At 33.3% G+C, this 19135-nt stretch overlaps 1 protein-coding gene and 1 pseudogene across 2 annotated transcripts; one reads left to right on the forward strand and one right to left on the reverse strand.

The window, feature by feature from the left end:
* The first annotated feature begins 412 nt into the window (after window positions 1-412).
* Window positions 413-4551, forward strand: LOC134241925 (uncharacterized). 2 transcript variants are annotated; one of them, XM_062723933.1, is made up of 7 exons: window positions 413-571; window positions 1211-1354; window positions 1519-1612; window positions 1729-1896; window positions 2038-2135; window positions 2705-2851; window positions 3582-4551. In XM_062723933.1, exons 2-7 carry the CDS (start codon window positions 1323-1325, stop codon window positions 3601-3603), a joined length of 561 nt encoding a protein of 186 aa, XP_062579917.1. In that variant the 5' UTR covers window positions 413-571; window positions 1211-1322; the 3' UTR covers window positions 3604-4551. The 2 variants fall into 2 exon arrangements, with proteins under 2 accessions (XP_062579917.1, XP_062579918.1); XM_062723934.1 differs by lacking the exon at window positions 413-571 and adding an exon at window positions 595-711.
* A 408-nt stretch (window positions 4552-4959) lies between these two features.
* LOC134241926 (uncharacterized) lies at window positions 4960-10339 on the reverse strand (annotated as a pseudogene).
* Window positions 10340-19135: the final 8796 nt, after the last annotated feature.

A 19135-nucleotide genomic window follows, 5' to 3' on the forward strand; every position in this document is an offset into this window, starting at 1 on the left:
GTGATGTATGTTCGAAATCTTGTGATGTATATTCGAAATCTTGTGATGTATGTTTGATAATCTTGTGATGTATATTCGAAATCTTGTGATGTATGTTCGATATCTTGTGATGTATATTCGAAATCTTGTGATGTATATTCTATAATCTTGTGATGTATGTTCGAAATCTTGTGATGTATATTCGAAATCTTGTGATGTATATTCTATAATCTTGTGATGTATATTCAATATCTTGTGATGTATGTTCAAAATCTTGTGATGTATATTCAATATCTTGTGATGTATATTCGAAATCTTGTGATGTATATTCTATAATCTTGTGATGTATGTTCGAAATCTTGTGATGTATATTCGAAATCTTGTGATGTATGTTTGATAATCTTGTGATGTATATTCGAAATCTTGTGATGCATGTTCGATAATCTTGTGATGTATATTCGAAATCTTGTGATGTGTGTTCTACAATTCAGTGATGCGTGCAATAAAATTGCATGACGCAACAGAAAAGTAAGGACAATTTTCATTGGTTAGAAATAACGAAAGTAGCTGAAGCGTCGGGAAAACCATGCAGGTGAGAAAAAACACATAAGTTTGTTTATTGCAGCACTAATTACGAGATGCACGAGTGTTGTTCCTGGTGACATGATGGAGATATTTCGGCCTGCTAGGGAAAAAACTCAGTAAACGTAGATGTATTGACAAAATTTGTAGGTACTTGTAACGATATGTCACGATGCTGCATTGTCAGATACAGTATTTATACATGCATGCTAAAAAGTTAAATCTCGTAGTAATCAATATAGCAGAAGAATAATGAAGAGTACATACTACAAAAACTGTGCAATTTGTAGCAAGATTAATTTTTGTTTAACAGCTGTTTTTATGACATTTTATTTCGTATTATTACTACCAAATACTGTTACCGTTTGTTAATGTTTAATCCGAGATTCCTCTGACTCTAACCCCCGCTTTTATATTGTGACTTGTGCGCACAAGTCACAATATAAAAGCGGGGGTTAGAGTCAGAGGAATCTCGGATTAGTTAATGTTATGCACATGGTTATCTTGTACTTGCAAGTAAATGTAACATTTAAAAAAAAAAATAATGAAAAAATAAGTCATTTAGGCTATTTGATAATAACATGCTAAATGAACATGTTTTGCTTTTTAATTCTCCTTCACTCAGTCTTTGTATAATGTATATTTTTAGATGAGCTGATCGCCAACCAGGAGATCAGAATGATCGCATCTGCTCCTGCCACTTTAAGGATGGTAAGAAGGAGGGGGACCCTGCATATTTTGCATGGAATGAAGGAAAGGCCATGGATTTCTCTGATCCTGAATGTACAAAAAGGTGAAATTATTTTTCAAAATATGACCGACATCTTGTTTTTGGATGGTGGGTGGGTGGAGTTTAATTGAGAATATTTTACTAAAAATCTTTAAAAGGGTACATGTATAAACAGAGTAGCTTACAACTGAATAAAAAAATAATTCAAGTTTAATTATTTTACAAAGGAGGAAAAAACTCAAAAGTGAGGAGTCCCTGTCATCTTCACAGATGGACCAGTTGCAGATTCCACAAGCACCAAAATGTCAATATCAAGAAAAAGTAAAGCTCATTTAAAACACCAATGATGACAAATGACCAACACTGAAACATTTTCAATAATTTTTAATAATATATAAAGTTCTTTTAACTGTACATGATTTACAATATATTTTCAGTTGATATCAGAGCACAACTACTCAGCATCCTGCACATTTAACTGTACTCAAGAAATGCAGCGCCTCTCAACAGAAATACAACTGGAAAAGGAATTGCTTGCCCTAAAAATAGAGTCTAGTAAAAGGAAGCCAATATCAATCCACGATATTAAATACAACGAAGAGAAGGTACATTTAAAGGAATTCCAATTGTGATTTCCTATTTCCTAACAATTTCAGTTACTGTAATGAAAACTTGTTGCCATTGAGGGATGAACATCTTAGATTGACTGTTATGTTAACATATTTTGTTATTATTTGGGAGTTTAGGTCTCTGATCAGCAGGGGCATTTTCTCTATATAAGAAGAAAATGGAGACTCCCTACCCACCCGATGTATTTTGTCGGACAGTTTTCTGTACATTGCAGGTAAAAATTTTATTTATTAACTTTCCAGCCTCTTATTGTAAAGTACATTTTGGGTTCAGTTTTTGCTTTTCTTTAATTTTTAAAAAAAATTATTTAAATTCTCCTTTTCTTAGAATAAAATTCAAAAAGTAGCTTCTGATTGTAATGTATAAGACTACAGACATTGAACTTTGATTCGTTATCAAAAGGATTGATTTAAACTTGTCTAAATTAATTGTAAACAAAAATAAAAGGGGGCACCTGCTATTTCTTTAAGTGTTTTTCACTGGGGGGTGGGGAAACTTTTTTGTACATACTTAAGCAATAGGAGGGATTAGATAAGAATCAATTAGTATATCAGAGTCTTAAAAAATATACTTTGCATAAGCATAAAAAAATTCTATATCAGTCTTTTTAAAACCTTTGAATTTTGCTTAATTAACTATGATTTATCCAATTTTGGAGCTTTTTACCTAATTCTGGGTAGAATCCACCCTTATGAAATTATTGACTCAATTTTGACTTAATATCACTTTATTAACATCAAAGCACAAAAACAATTCATTGTACAAATATTTTATTTATTACAGTCACCAATATATCCAAATATCATCATCGGCCCAGACGTCATTCACTCCTTTGAATTGTGCTGGTAGCAGTAAGGTGTCATCATTTGAGATGGTCACAGTATCCAATACACTGAAGTCACAGGACTCAAATTTCATACATGTTCACAGGTAGGTGTATAGTCTTTGAAATTACCACAATTGACTAATTCTGGGACAGGTAAGTATGTAAGTATAGGAATGAGAGCACCAAATCCCCGGATGCACACATGGCTTTGTTTGTTATGGAACATTAAACCGAATACTGAATGGGTAGGCGTTACGCCATTGGCTGAAATCAGGTATTTAATTGTTTTCATTTTAAAGTAAAATTAATGACCTTTGAAATAAATGATGGGATGAGGGAATATTACAGAAACTATAGAAATGCCAGGGAAGATTTTAGGAGTGGGGGTTAATTTTTTATGCCGCGTGTTATTTACTGCGAATCTCTATAAGTTGAAAATAACTGCAATTTTGACCTATAAACGCCATGGGACCATATATTTTTTTCAGTATTTTTTGTTAGGGCTTAGAACAAAGTTTGAAATGATGCTAAAGATTTTTCTGAAATTGTCATAGTAAAGTACTGAGAGGGCCTAAGGTTTGTATGGAGTTCTATGGGAAAATAATTAGTGGTCTTTTCCCTATACAAGATGCTGTCTGATGGCGTAGTGTAGAATGTAGCGTAGAATGTTTTCCAAGTCGGCTTAAATGCAAAGGTTTGTTTTAAAATTTATCATAATGACTTGCAAAAATTTAATGCAGTTAAATTTATTGTATTCTTGAAAGATTGACTGTAACACAATTTTTTTACACAATTACAAATAATCAAATTAATTTTTTTCCAACTTTTTTTCAGGGTCTCTGCCAAAATCTTTTGAGGATTTTTCCTCTGCTAGAGCATCCATGGATGCAAATGAAACAACCCAGGACATCCCAACACATATGGATAATCAGGCCATGGCCTACAGTATGTACAAAAGTTGCCATACTTTTAAAGCAGTAACTTGCGTGCCTCCAAATGGTGCACTTACATTTTGCTCCATGCTGTACCCAGGTTCTACTTCTGATGTAGCTATTGTACGTCACAGCCAAGTTTTACGAAAGTTCAAAGCTGGAGACCTTATTTTGGTGGTCAAAGGTTTCACCATTCATGACCAGTTGCCCCAGGGTGTCTGCTTAATTATAAAAGCTCTTTTATCGACATGAGGCCAGTTTACCATACAAGAAGCAGCACTGTTACAAGATTGCTAAAGCACTTATTCATGTGGAAAGAGCCAACGAGAGGATAAAGAATTACGAGATTCTCTGTCACATACCATCTACTTACAGACCAATCTCAACAAAAATATTTCAACTCTGTTCTTGTCTTGTAAACTTGCAAGCTCCACTTTTGAAAGAAATTACTTAAAGATACATGTACTTATTATAAATTTGCATTGGCGTGTGACAGTATACACTAAACAGTGAAGATATTCATACCAAAGTGCAAGGGATAAGCAAATTTTGATTTGTTATCAATGTCAATGGTTATATTTGTTAACTTTGTAGTATGTTGTAATACATGTACTTCAGAAAATGAAAATCCCTTTTGTTTAGCATGGATTTATTACAAGAATGTTTGGCAATTCGATTCTTCATTTGACAATATAATTTGGAAGAGGGTTTACTTATAATTTTAAATCTCTAGTTTAAAGTATATTTACCTTTAAAGCACAACTCAACAAATTCATGTTTTCAACAATTTATTTATTAAGAAAGACAAAAATGTTACATTTTCACTTTGAGAATAACATCTTCAATTCATTAATAAAATGATTCTAAATTTTGATATTCTTTTTTTATGTAGTACATAGATTTTATTAATCATCATTGCTATTTAAAATAGTCTTATAAGCCAGAAGTTTTATGATGGATTCATTGGATTGTGACATATCATATCATACATTTATGAGACTTGGGAACATTCAACACATTTAACATGATTACCCATTTTCCATTGTTAGAAAATTCTAGAGGTACAAAACTAAGTGTCAAGAAGTTCAAACCAGAACTCAGTTTTCCATCAGTGCTGGAATGAAAATGTTAATGTAGAAATCTATCAGCTTTGGAACATTTGCTGTCCATTCAATGTCTTTTACTATTCTAATCACAATGCAGTCTACTCTTGTCCACACAATTAAGTCGCAGAATGTTTTGTTACATATGTGTAGCTGGCCTTGAATTTGATGATAGTACGGGTGACTGGTTTTCAGGCACAGGGTATCTTGTTTAAGATCTAAAAAAAAATCAAAAAACACTTAAGTTGTGTCATACCAGTACATATCCCCTCCTTTTTCAATATCTTCATACCATATTGAACAGCTGCACTTGTAAATTAATACATGTTTTGAAATCATTTACTCACCAAGATTTTTAATTTCAAAGTACTGGACAATACAGATTTTTAATGTTATTTACCTATGAAAAATCCTTCAAATTTTGTGCCCCATCTGCTACTGTTGAAGACGATGCTGTATATGGACACTTCACCTCTACAATATCAGGAATGGCGTCTTTGGCTTCTGGAGTTTGATAAAATACACTGCATGTTGGTGGTCGAACAACTAAGCCATCAGGTGAAGCTCCCAACACTCCGGATTCATGCAACCATATCCTTTCCAGAAAAAATTATAATACTACTGAATGCAAACAAACCATAATACAATTGATTTTGTAATGCAAACAAAGTCTAAGTAGAGCTTTCATAATCCTTCTACTTCAAAAAGCAAATTTTCTGAAATATGTTGGTAACTGAATATTTATGCCCCGCCATGAATATGGCCGGGGCATATAGTGTTTGTCATGTCCGTCTTCTGTCCTTCTGTCCTTCCGTCCCACTTTGTGTTTAGCTCTGTTCAAAGCTAAGTTTCAAAGAAACTATCCAAGATATTTTCATCAAACTTCATATGCTGATAGATATTGATGAGAGCTATGCAACTGCATCAACATTTTTTGACCTTGACCTTTCCTTTGACCTTGACCTGACTTTTCTTAAATAGTGTTTAGCTCTGTTTTAAACATACCATTCAAGATGGTGTTATCAAACTTTACATGTTGATACAAACTTGCATAGATGATGCATCTAGAGATGAACACTATCGGACTTGCTTCGGATGCTGGATCTGACCTAAATTTTCCAGATGAGTGACCAAATTAAAGTTTTTGGAGCAGGTCCATTCTTAAGGAACTATAAGCCCTACTTAGACCAAACTTGCTTGGATGATGCATCTAAGGATGGACACTACCAGACTTGCTTCGGATGCTGGATCTGACCTACATTTTCCAGATGAGTGACCAGGTTGAAGTTTTTGGAGCAGATTTATTCCTAAGGAACTATAAGCCCTACTTAGACCAAACTTGCTTGGATGATGCATCTAAGGATGGACACTACCAGACTTGCTTCAGATGCTGGATCTGACCTACATTTTCCAGATGAGTGACCAGGTTGAAGTTTTTGGAGCAGATTTATTCCTAAGGAACTATAAGCCCTACTTAGACCAAACTTGCTTGGATGATGCATCTAAGGATGGACACTACCAGACTTGCTTCGGATGCTGGATCTGACCTACATTTTCCAGATGAGTGACCAGGTTGAAGTTTTTGGAGCAGATTTATTCCTAAGGAACTATCAGCCCTACTTAGACCAAACTTGCATGGATGATGCATCTAGGGATGGACACTACCAGACTTGCTTCGGATGCTGGACCTACATTTTTATTCCCAACTATAAGCCCTGCCTGAACCAAACTGATCAAATTTTATACATGTACAAATTTCATGTTGCTTTACTAATATATCCTCGGCGGGGCATTCATGTCCTATGGACATATTTCTAGTTTTTTTTTTACAATTAGACTTCAGTAATTGATTTCTGTTTTTTTACCAGGATAAGTCCTGTTATTTGTTTTGACACATTGAATGTTAACATGTCAGAGGTTGAATGAATGTTATTTTGTGCTGTATACCTGACTGCTCTACAGCTGCATCAAAGTCCTTTTCATACTTTCTCAAAGCATCATCTTCATGAGTGATACCCCATGCAACAGCCTTGATGGACTCCAGATTGTAAGCCGACATCAGCTGTTTCTTCAGTGACAATGTCAATCTGGAGAAGAAAATATGATTTTTGGTTATTAATCTTATATTTCCTGCATCTTTATGTACAAATATCTAGTCATTACAGTCGAACCTCATTATCTCAAACTCAATGAGACCAAGAAAAATGTTGGAAATATCCGTGGATTCAAGAATAATACATAAAGAGTTATCAAGAATAAAATGTCCCAGTCTTTTATAAATGGTTTGGACTTCAAAATTACTTTGACATATCCATGAAATATGAGATAATGGGTTTGAGATAACAAAGTTTGACTGTAATTTTAAAAGTCTATTTCGCAAAAATTTAATCACACGTCTTACCGCCTTTGCTTAGAACTGAGAACTGCACCAAAGTTGGAAGCTGATATGCTATGTTTCCTTACAATCGACCACATTGGGTTGTTTCATTGCCAATGCAGCTCTTTTAATGGAGGGATAATGCATGCTGTAACCATACCATAGGGGTATCAGAATGAACATACTCTGGTGATGTTAACAGGTCTTCAATGAGAGGTACAGGTGGACCAGGTTCACATGGCTCTGGTTCAAGAATCCAATTCAATGCTGAAAAATTTCATTACTTGTGTCATTCTCAAAAATATCATCCATAATATCCATATCACATATACCAAGTATTTATATAAGAGTCCATACATTTCATTTTAGTGAACACTGTCATGGGTTTTTGTAATGTATGCATTACATATCAAATTTACAACTCACTTGCATATATTTGTTCAGAATTGTTCCTGTATATAATTTTGCATGTGGCATTCTTAGTGTGAAAATGCCATGTAAAAATTGGTGCAAATGTACAATTAATATTTACTTAATTATTAACAAGGTTTCATAATGACAGAGTATTTAAATAATAGAAGAATGATCTGATAATTCGCAAGAATATGAAACAAAACATTTTTTTTAATGCAATTGAATAATTTATTTTTCCTTTCAAAAATGTATGCTCATGTACAAAAATGCTATCATATTTATAATATTGTCTTTCCAATTATTCAAAGGTTGTTATTAATATTTATTACATAGTATGTTCAAAAATTGGGCATTATACATAGCCAACTATATTATACTCCTCATCTTTGTACATTTGTTCACAATTAAAATTAACCATCGGTCAGTAACAAAATAACAGTTTCATAATACTCGTAATATAAAAATCGAATCAAACTTAAATAACAACAATAGTAACGCCAAAATCATAACTTCCTTCTTATATTTTACCAATAAACCTTCCAAGGTGCAAAAAACACTGGTCACTTTCATCAGAGGGTTGGTTTAAGGCACTTCAAATATGAAGCAAATTTTTTAACAACTGATTTATTTATATTTAATGATTGATCATTTTTAAAAAAAAAAAAAAACAAGAGGCCCATGGGCCACATCGCTCACCTGAGCACTGTGGCTAGGAAAAAGTAAAAATTGGTTTTTTATTGAAAAGTTTAAATCCAAAAGTAGTCCCTTGACCAATCATGGCTTTGCTTTTCTTGAGAAGGTTATTTTTAAAGAATTTTCCTATATATTTCTATATAAAATTTGATCATCCTTTGTGGCCCCGTCCTACCCCCGAGGACATGATTTGAACAAACTTGAATCTACACTACCTAAGGATGCTTCCATATAAATATGATCAATCAGGGTTTTGCTGTTCTTGAGAAGAAGATTTTTAAAGATTTTTCCTTTATATTTCTATGTAAAACTTTGATCTTCCATTGTGGCCCCGCCCTACCCCGGGGGTTATGATTTGAACAAACTTGAATCGACACTACCTGAGGATGCTTCCATATAAATAGGATCAATTATGGCTTTGTCATTCTTGAGAAGAAGATTTTTAAAGAATTTTCCTATATATATTTTTATGTTAAACTTTGGTCAGCCATTGTGGCTCCGCCCTCCCCCCGGTGGTCATGATTTGAACAAATTTAAATCTACACTACCTGAGGATGTTTCTCCATAAGTTTCATTTTTCCTGGCACAGTGGTTCTTGAGAACAAGATTTTTAAAACATACCATCAAATTTACATTCATTCCCAATTATCTCCCCTTGAATGAGGGTGTGGCCCTTTATTTGAACAAACTTGAATCCCCTTCACTCAAGGATGCTTTTTGGCAAGTTTGGTTGAAATTGGTCCATGGGTTCTAGAGAAGAAGTCGAAAATATGAAAAGTTTACAGACAGACAGATGGACACACAGACAGACAAACAGCTAGATAGACAAAATGTGATCAGAAAAGAGCTAGAAATGAAACATTCCTCACCACAAAAGCCAGAAGAATATAGGGACCACCACCAGTAACATGTTTCTGGGAAGAACCAAACCAAGCAGAGATAAATATCAATAGTCCTGAATCTTCGATGCAGGACCAAGTACGAGAATTGCTACAAACACTACTCCGGAGACTTACCTATTATCCTATGATGTAACATACTTTGTCCACTGCAGCTGGTTCCCTCATAAGCTGGTAGCGAAGACAGTTCAGGATGTCCTGTCAACTTTGTTCCTCAACTTCCTGTCTTGGACAGAAAAGCAATAAGTGGAAATCTTTAGTGTTGCCTAGTGACTTTGAATTAAAAAGAAAGTTGCAAGATTGTGAAGGGGGGGGGGGGGGTTCTGATGTTGTGCATTTTAATTAAATGTACGAAATCTGTATTTCACAGTTTAATGCATTCATGTATTTTGTGAATTGTCTTAGGATTCGTGTAATAATTGTTGCTATGTATTATTAAGCACTAAATCTATTCAATTGCATGTGTAAATGGGGAAAATGTGAATATGTAAATGATGTATAATTGCAATGTGTAAAATGTGACATTTTCTTATATGAGGGAGTCAGTGTTCATGTAATTTTTTTTTCATTAATTATTTTATTTATCTTGATAAAATTATTTCAATTAACAATATTGTTTTTCTTACCAGTCTGATGAACTCAACAAAGGTTACAGAGGTGAATGGTAGAAATATGGGTATTACAGGTGTCAAAACTCTTCGTTGAAGACCAGACTGCATGCCGCACTGTAAAATCACCATTTTTGATCTTTAAAAGGGGAGGCTACTCCTGAAATCAAAGAAATTGTCATAAAAATGAGTAACCTGATTTTCTTTAGGTCTCACACAAGGAAATAATTTCACTATATGTTACTATATAGCTTTAATTAAATAAATTAATTAACTAGACTCTCAGCAGATAATTCATGAATGAGAAAAAAGATTAATGCTTAGACAAAATTTGAGATCAGAAAAAATATACCCCTTATGCGGCTTTTAAGAAAGAAAATTGAGACTAAACATACCTATACCCCGAAATACACATGGGCAAACAGCCAACACACCATCGAGGAAGTTACATCGATCATGCGTACCTAAAAAAAAAGAGTTCCCTTTGATTCAGTGGCACAATTCTGCTGATATGATATTCCTAGTGCATGAGTCCAAAATTAAAACTGTAGACCTACGTAAAGTTCCTGAAAATGAAAAAAGAAAAGAAATATTATTGTCTCTATATACATCATACATAGAACTACATTTGTTCATTTTAATTAGTAATTTTATGCTATTTACCATGTGCACTGATTGCCATAAAACTAAAGAAAAAATACCAGCCTTACAAAGTCACTTAACCATGACCTTTGACATACCTTACTAAGAATACCCTCGACAATTTGGTTTAACTTAAGACTTCTGAATTTTTAAATGCAGGTTTTGATAAATTAACCATTTAATATACTTATGAGCTCATAAAACTGTTCTTTAAAACTGTATGATAAAGAGTGTAAAAACTTTGAAACATGTTTGGAAAGTATTATCACACATGTGATATTATGGGATAAATTATCACCACAGAAAGATCAAAGAAAATCACTGCAGATATGCAACAATAATTCTTATCATTGTTTATTGTATGTCAAGTCTAGAATATGATATATCATTACAAATATTATGATTTTTAGCCGGGCACATTGCTCGTAGAGCAATGCTCAGCTATTGCGACGGTGAGCAACAGAAAATGCTGCTTCTTCACCGCCAAATTGAGTTTACGAGTAAAAGTATGGTACGTGCACCAGCCGCTGTTGAGAAAACAAAATCCATTCAACACCTTAAGAAATAGTAAATTGAATATTTTTATCATAATATTAAATTGTTTAATATTTTTTCCTGGCTCCTTTGACTAATATTTTACAAAGTATAATTCAACGGGTGCGAAAGGTTTTCACCAGGTATCCCTGTCTGCATCATATTCTATAAACAATATAATTAAAATTAGATGTTAGATCTGCTCGCATACTCGCCACACTAACATCTAACAAGTCATCCCATTGAGGGTCACGTAAGAGGTTAAATTCGGAACGCCTCAAGATTTATTCGCTTCAACAATATATGATGATTTTGCCAGCTGGGATTTGATTAATTGATAGAATTTGACCTCTGACGTGACCCTCAACGGGATGTTGTTAGATGTTAGTGTAGCGAGTATGCAAGCGGATCTAACATCTAATTTGAATTAGATTGATTCTATAAATAAAGGTTGTACTATCAGGCTAACACAAATGCAGGGAACATCATTAATGACTTAATGCAAATCTCCCCGCTGAGGACACATCAATGCAGAGACGTTTGACCTTAATCTTGCTGCATCGGTGTTTATTTACTTCTGTTTGTATATAAAGCCGTATTACCCCGACACAATACGTGATAAATATTTTTCGCTGTTAATTTCTAGCTATATTTTATTTTATTTTTAAAACTATTTAATATTATACATGCCATTGAGATATTTTTGTGTGTATTACATATTCTCTAAACGTCTGAACGTGATTTTAAACTGTCACCACAGTCCTTGTTCATTATCCTGTAAATGAGCCCGGCTCAATACATTTACTATAAAAATAATTGGACAAATTTGTGAATGACAATATTCAATGATGCATAGCAATAAATATTTTCCAGACATTCCCCTTCTCCTAAAAATTTGTCGTGTTATTTATTTATTTATTGCAAAGTCGTCCCTGGACTAGGGCTACGGTCAATGCAGCTGCAATGGGCCATGCAATTTCGAACCCTGCGTGGTGAGAGTTTGTCCCGAGACACAGTTAGATTATTCTAATTAGCACCAATATAGAATAAATCATACCGATTAATCAACATCACTACAATATGAGGACGTAAAAATAGGATAAAACATCCTTTAGCTGTTTAGTCCAGCAATAAGCCACTAAATTGTTTTTGATGTACCTTCAAACAAATCAAATTAATGTTCTTGATTCCCACTTTTCACGTTATGACTCACTTAGTGCTTCTTGATACCAAAACAATTTTTCTATTACCTATAATTTTGACTTTAGGTTGAATTCGTCAATTTCATGCTTGCGAAGTTGTGTCAATGTGTGCATTACGACCGCTGCGGCTACTTTCGTTATTTCTAACCAATGAAAATTGTCCTTACTTTTCTGTTGCGTCATGCAATTTTATTGCACGCATCACTGAATTGTAGAACACACATCACAAGATTTCGAATATACATCACAAGATTATCGAATATACATCACAAGATATTGAATATACATCACAAGATTTTGAACATACATCACAAGATATTGAATATACATCACAAGATTATAGAATATACATCACAAGATTTCGAATATACATCACAAGATTTCGAACATACATCACAAGATTATAGAATATACATCACAAGATTTCGAATATACATCACAAGATATCGAACATACATCACAAGATTTCGAATATACATCACAAGATTATCAAACATACATCACAAGATTTCGAATATACATCACAAGATTTCGAACATACATCACAAGATTATAGAATATACATCACAAGTTTAAGAATATACATCACAAGATATTGAATATACATCACAAGATTTTGAATATACATCACAAGATTTCGAACATACATCACAAGATTTTGAATATACATCACAAGATTTTGAATATACATCACAAGATTTCGAACATACATCACAAGATTTTGAATATACATCACAAGATTTCGAACATACATCACAAGATTTTGAATATACATCACAAGATTATCAAATATTGCAACGTTTGACATGCCATACACGTGGTCAGTCAAAGCCCGTTTACTGTTCCCCCAAAAGCACGTGTCATATTTGTTGTGATTTGACGAATGGAGTTATAGTTTTGATACGTATATATGAGAATATTTAATGTAAATAAATAAGTAATAAGAAATTAGTAAGGCTATACTTTAAAACCATCATGATAATGATAAAAACGTGCCTTGTCTGTCCACATGCGATTATTGTTTACTGCATTCTCGTGAGCAATCATTCAAAAAGACTGAACAGTATTGTAAGTTGGTATTGCTGTGTTCTGTATTTCATATGCAAAGTAGTACGCGTATTACTTTCATTGAAATCAAAAATCCAATCGATGAGTAATATGGTAATCAACATGTGAAACTTGACCACGTTGATCAAGCAAAGTGACACGCTGTTATTGGAATGATAGTAGTGTGACTGCTCCGCGTTGCTCGATGATCATGTTTTTTCAGCCGACGATACGAGAAAAATTTGGTCACCCGTAGGAAGACAGTACGAAAGCCTATAAGGATTATAAGGATCAACCTGGTATATGCGCTTTCTCAATCTGTGTTATAAAGCCTTCTCTTTCACAGGATTCTAAAACTGTTTTTCCATAATAATTCTTAGAAATCTAAACAAAATAAGCAGTATGGCACGACTGTGTAAAATTATAATACATTCAGGGACGTAATAGCGTTTTTTACCGGGTCTTGACAAAAATTTTTAAAAAAGGAAAAAAATGAAAATTTCCTTGATGCTACGTGCTTCAATTTAATACTGACATTTATAACTGCTTTGCAAACTTAAGTGCTAGACAGCCCCTACATGAAATATCGACGTTAATGATGTTTAAACCTCTAAATGAATCGATATGTTTCAGAAATACTTTGTAAGCATCAGTTGTAAGGTGAATGAATTATGTAAGGCACAAAGAAGACTGATAGAGCAAAACTCATATGTAGATAATTCCAACGAAATCAAGCAAACAAACATCGTCATCTCTAACTCGATGAGGCTAAGAAAAAAAACGGAAAGGGGGGATTCAAAATAATTATGGACTCGAGATATTCAGGGTAAAACAGCTAATAAATAAGTAGTTGGGACTTCACTAGCATATCCATGGTATTATATTAGCTAACTTTCTGTCTGAAGCGAAACCCGTGTATGAATGTTTGACGCTCTGACATTTCTTTGCAAAATCAAGACGACAGGGTCCTTTCCGATGCAAAATTTCTTTTTGGCTATAAAAAAAAGTGCACCGATGTTTTACCACCCCTAATCCAAGTTAATCGTTCTTTTTTTTAAAGGCATTTAATGCATGTTTCGTTTGCCTCAGAGGCATTTGTAAGGAATTGAGAAACCCATCTTATAAAGAAATATTTTTAGATTCATATTTCCTTTGTTAGAAAATTTTACACTTATGATGAATTGTTTTTTGTCTTAAATTAGCGATTTCTTTCAATGTAAATCTGGCATTTATAGATATCAAGTTGCTCACCGAAACTAAATTGTGCCCCTACAAGTCTTATTCAGCCAGTTCAACTGCAATTTTGTAAGATTCCTTTTCCATTTTTTTTTTACATTTCTTAATCCATCTGAAAACTGTACAGAATGAAAGGCTTGTTTTCTGAATCTTTCATATTGGTTCTTCAGCGACTTTTGTAATGAAATGCAGTTTTTTCCATACATTCTTATTTTTATCATCTTAGACAAGACCATTTTGATACAGTTTTCTGTTCAGAGAAGTGTGTAAGAATGAATTTCTCTACGAAGACTGCACGTGGTTTTTCGTAATGAGAGTGCTTTTAAAAATGTTATACTTCTCAAATGTGAAAAAATAAAACTCATGGATTCTACATTTATTATAATCAACCGTATGCTCAATTATTTATTGGAACGGGCCTCCCAAATATGATTTTTTTTTCGGGGGAAGGGGGGGGGGTTAAAACTGTTACATTATAAACAGACAAATTTGCCCCCATATTTTGTGTTAAAAATATTATATGTATATACTTCTGTTTATTTTGCACAAAAATGGAATCAGAGAGAAACCTGCAGTGTTATCATTGCAAAGAGACGCCAGATCTCCAAACCTGTCTTATGTATACAGGTTTGATATTACACGAACCTATAGCTACACAATAAGGAAGAAACACCAATGGTAGTGTTTTTGTTAAAAATTGCATTAAACTGAGCCAGAAGCTTTTCAAATACAGGTGCCCGAGTTAATTTTGAGTCTGAAAACGCTGCTACATATAAGCATTGAATGAAAAAGGAATGTTGAAGAAAGGAACGTTTACAGAGCTTAACTATCCGCCCAGTTTCCCAGGTCTTAGTCATTGGGAGATCGTTTTATTCCAAAAACTCAAGAAAACAATTTAAGTAAGAATTTACAATTTAATGTGTGTCAAGGAGAGTGCAATTCATCAGTGTCTTTAGAGCATCTGTTGAAAAGGCCATCATAATTGATTCATTCAATCATTTTACTCTAGATTTTTGTTTCATTTCTGAAATATCCAACAAAATCTTTAAAAATAACCTGTCGATCTTCAAATGTATGGGTACAAATAAGGCAGGGATTTTACACCGGAAATCCTCCTACAGTATTACTGTGAAATATACATGGAAATGTCAATGTAATTGACCTAACATGTCTCATACAAAACAAGGGAAACTGAGAAAAAAACGTAATCTAATTGACCTCAACGCTTATCTCTGTTACTTTCGCCCTTCTGTTCCCCAGAGGAATACGCTCAGCCTCACCCCAAGGCCATCTGCCCAAGTCAAGGGTTTCTGTTTATGTTGAGCGGAGTGGATCAGAAACCCTTGACTTGGGAAGATGCCCATACGCCCGAATCTTTGAAGATTAACTTCACATTTCGTATCAGTTACGTAGCTTCGTTTTTGAAAGGGGGGCCAAGAAAAAAATACTTACTGAAAAAGTTTAACAGCCAAAAAAAGGAGAATTCCCACTTTTTGACGTACAACACTACATTTCCCTTGTATCATTTTACTGTGGTAAGAAGGGGGGCAACCAGCCTTTCAATGAACATTTTCAATAGTAATATTGGGGGAAAAAAGTGCCCCCCCCCCTGTTGCTACGTGCCTGCGTATGTAGGTCGCTAATTTAATCATTCCAACATATTTTTTCTGGAAATTTTCGGACATTGATAGTTTCGATATGCCACCATCTAAGACCCATACCAGGACTTAAAGGGCAATTTTACAATATTGGGAAATACACATGTATTTTCAAGTGCCATCATGCAAACAGTAAACCACTGTCATCCCCAGTCTTTCAAGATGTGAAAGAAAATTCAAAAAACTTTTCATAAGTGTATTTGAATTTCATTATAAATCCAACTTCCCATCAAGGACCTACATTTAACCTATGTTTTGACGTTTAAATAAAAAAAAAATTATAGCAATTTTCTATCTAGATGAGACAAAATTCCATCCTTGAGAAAAGTAATGATGGATGAGGGGGTGTGAATTCTATGACATTTGTAAAGGACTTGGTGTTAATTATTGACATTTATCCCAACAGTTCGTCTGTACATACAACAGTAAAGTAGATGTGTGTTGTTTTTTAAATACGTTACATTGTACATATATATCAAATTAATCCTTCCCAGGATCACGAATCCTAAGTAAAGAACTTCATAATTTCCCGCGGGACCTATGGTTTTTAATCATGTGATATTTTGATGCAAAGAATATAATTTTTTCTAATACATATATCCTTTTTTTTTTAATTCGTCGAAATTAGCATACCTTGTAGTCTGAACGAAAGGAGCATAAATATTTCAGTGTAAATAAAGGGATCGTTGCTTATAATACAGGTAATTTAGCAAAGTTTGATTTATTGATGTCGATAAATATTTGCACTTGTGTTTGGTTTTTTAAATTATATTTTTTAGTTTTCAGCAAAACCAAGATCATTTTTTTCCTTCTGCCCATAATCTATATTTATACCCCTGCTTGAAAAGCAAGAGGGTATAATGCGATCGGGATGTCCGTCTGTCTGTACGTCCGTCTGTTATGCTTTGGGTTACACATCCCTTATCCGCAACTCTTCTTTTACCGCTGAATGAAATTTAAAGAGACTTTCATAAAATCTTTTGTTATATAGTGCCATTGCTACCTTTTATTTTACTTTTGATCGGACACATATTTAGAGTTTTCCAGAGCAAAAAATGAACACAGTCATTCTTTCTATAATATTGAAGGGTACCCATCTCTTATCCCCAACTCCTCCTATACCACTGACTAAAATTTAATGATACTTTCACAGATTCTTTATTACTTAGTGCAATTGTACACCTTTTTTAATTTTTGATCAGAAACACATTTCGGGTTTCCCATAGCAAAACATTGACACTGCCATTTGTGGCAACGCACTTTGAAAAAATTACGCAGTTTGAAAAATTTTTTCAAAGTGCGTTAAATTTGGGAACAACTCAACGCACTTTGGAAAAAATTTTCAAAGTGCGTTAAGAGTTTACATAAATATATTTTACAATGGAAAAACTTAACCGCACTTTTAAAAAAAAATAAATTTTTTTTAAATGTAAAAAACAATTTTCTGAATTCAAATTTAAGAAATGGAAAGCTTTGATTTTTAGTTATCTATCAAAAACTTATGCATTGATTTACTACCGTCGGGAAGAGCGGAAGACGGGTAGAAGTTCTCTGAGCCCAGCAATTTATCTTTTCATTATACAAGCGTCGGTAGCAAATAAAACAGGGAGGGGAGTAATAAACCCCAGAAAGGGTAAGCTAAATTTTCAATGCCTATACGATGTATATTTTTCCAAAATAAATGGGGGACTTAGGTTTCGATGCCTATGCTATTACATTAACATGTATATACCTAGTATGGCGTTGACAATTTCATCGAATGAGTTATCTTTAAATAGATGAAACCTAGAATTTTTTAAGTACATTAAAACGTTTGATAGAGAAAGAATTTTCATTGTTTCGAAAAATCAAATTGTTCACTTTTCTTATGAAAAAAATGCGATACTTTTAAGTTGTTTACATCTACAGCCTCATACAAATATACTTTTTAAGAAAAAGAAAGGATTCAAAATAATGATATTAAACAATCATCTTTCCATTTTTCTAAAAGACCCATTATCTATTATAACATTAATAAAAACCTACAATATTTAAAAGGTCAATATTTCATGACCTGAAGTGAGCTTATCATAAAATAAGTTAGTCAACCAGGATCGATTATTTATCATACCGATTATTTATTAGAATATTTATCAAGATTTGCATTTTTTTTTCAAAGTGCGTAAATATGGTGGATATCAACGCACTTTGAAAAAAAAATTAATTTTTTCAAAGTGCGTTAGCTTGGTCCCAAATTTAACGCACTTTGAAAATTTTTTTCAAAGTGCGTTCTAACACCATATTTTCTATAACACTGTAGGGTACCCATCTCTTATCCGCAACTCCTCCTTTACCACTGAATAAAATTTAATGATACTTTTCACAGATCCTAATATTACAAAATGCCTACCATTGTGCATGTTCTATTTTACTTTTCGATCTGATACTTATTTCGAGTCTCCCAGTGCAAAATATGGACTTTATCATAATAATCATTCGGAGGCGAGGGGTATCATTTAGTGAGCTCAGTGCTCACATTACCTCTAGTTTATTTTGTGTGCTTAAAAATTTGCATGTTTATACAATATTCCAATTTAAATATATGATGAATATTTTGGTTTTTTTTTTTATCAAGATTATTTCAAAAGTTATATTGATTTGAATTTTTGACTTAAGTCTGTTGATGGACTTGAGGCCTGATTTACTCATGAGACCTTTAAAGAAAGTCACAAAAGACGTCATACAAATAAACTGAAAATTTCTAACATTTACACTGAGATTCTCTTCAAGTTCATAGCACCGTTAGGAGTTTTATTGAAGAACTTCAACAAATGAAAAAATCATTTAGATAAAAAAAACAAGATTAAAGAAATTCTTATCAACATATTATATCTACAAGAAGGGCATCAAAAAGCAGAACCATGGCAAAATATTCACATAACATTAAAAGTTAGGATAACAACATGGAGTTACATTGTATTTGGATTTTTCCTATAAGCATCAACTCATCTTTGTTTTGTCTTTGGAGTCATTGATTTTTTTTCTTTAAGAATCATGCATCTCT

This window comes from Saccostrea cucullata, unplaced genomic scaffold (genome assembly GCF_032062105.1).
Source record: "Saccostrea cucullata isolate Sc308-1 unplaced genomic scaffold, CSIRO_AGI_Scuc_v1 ctg5613, whole genome shotgun sequence".
Taxonomy (NCBI): domain Eukaryota; kingdom Metazoa; phylum Mollusca; class Bivalvia; order Ostreida; family Ostreidae; genus Saccostrea; species Saccostrea cuccullata.

Excerpts from the sequence above, each read along its gene's own strand:
- LOC134241925 (XM_062723933.1), top strand. The coding sequence starts at position 1,323 with ATGGATTTCTCTGATCCTGAATGTACAAAAAG. Across the intron at positions 1,355-1,518 it reads GATCCTGAATGTACAAAAAG|GAGGAAAAAACTCAAAAGTG; the intron begins GTGAAATTATTT and ends TATTTTACAAAG. Across the intron at positions 2,852-3,581 it reads AATTTCATACATGTTCACAG|GGTCTCTGCCAAAATCTTTT; the intron begins GTAGGTGTATAG and ends ACTTTTTTTCAG.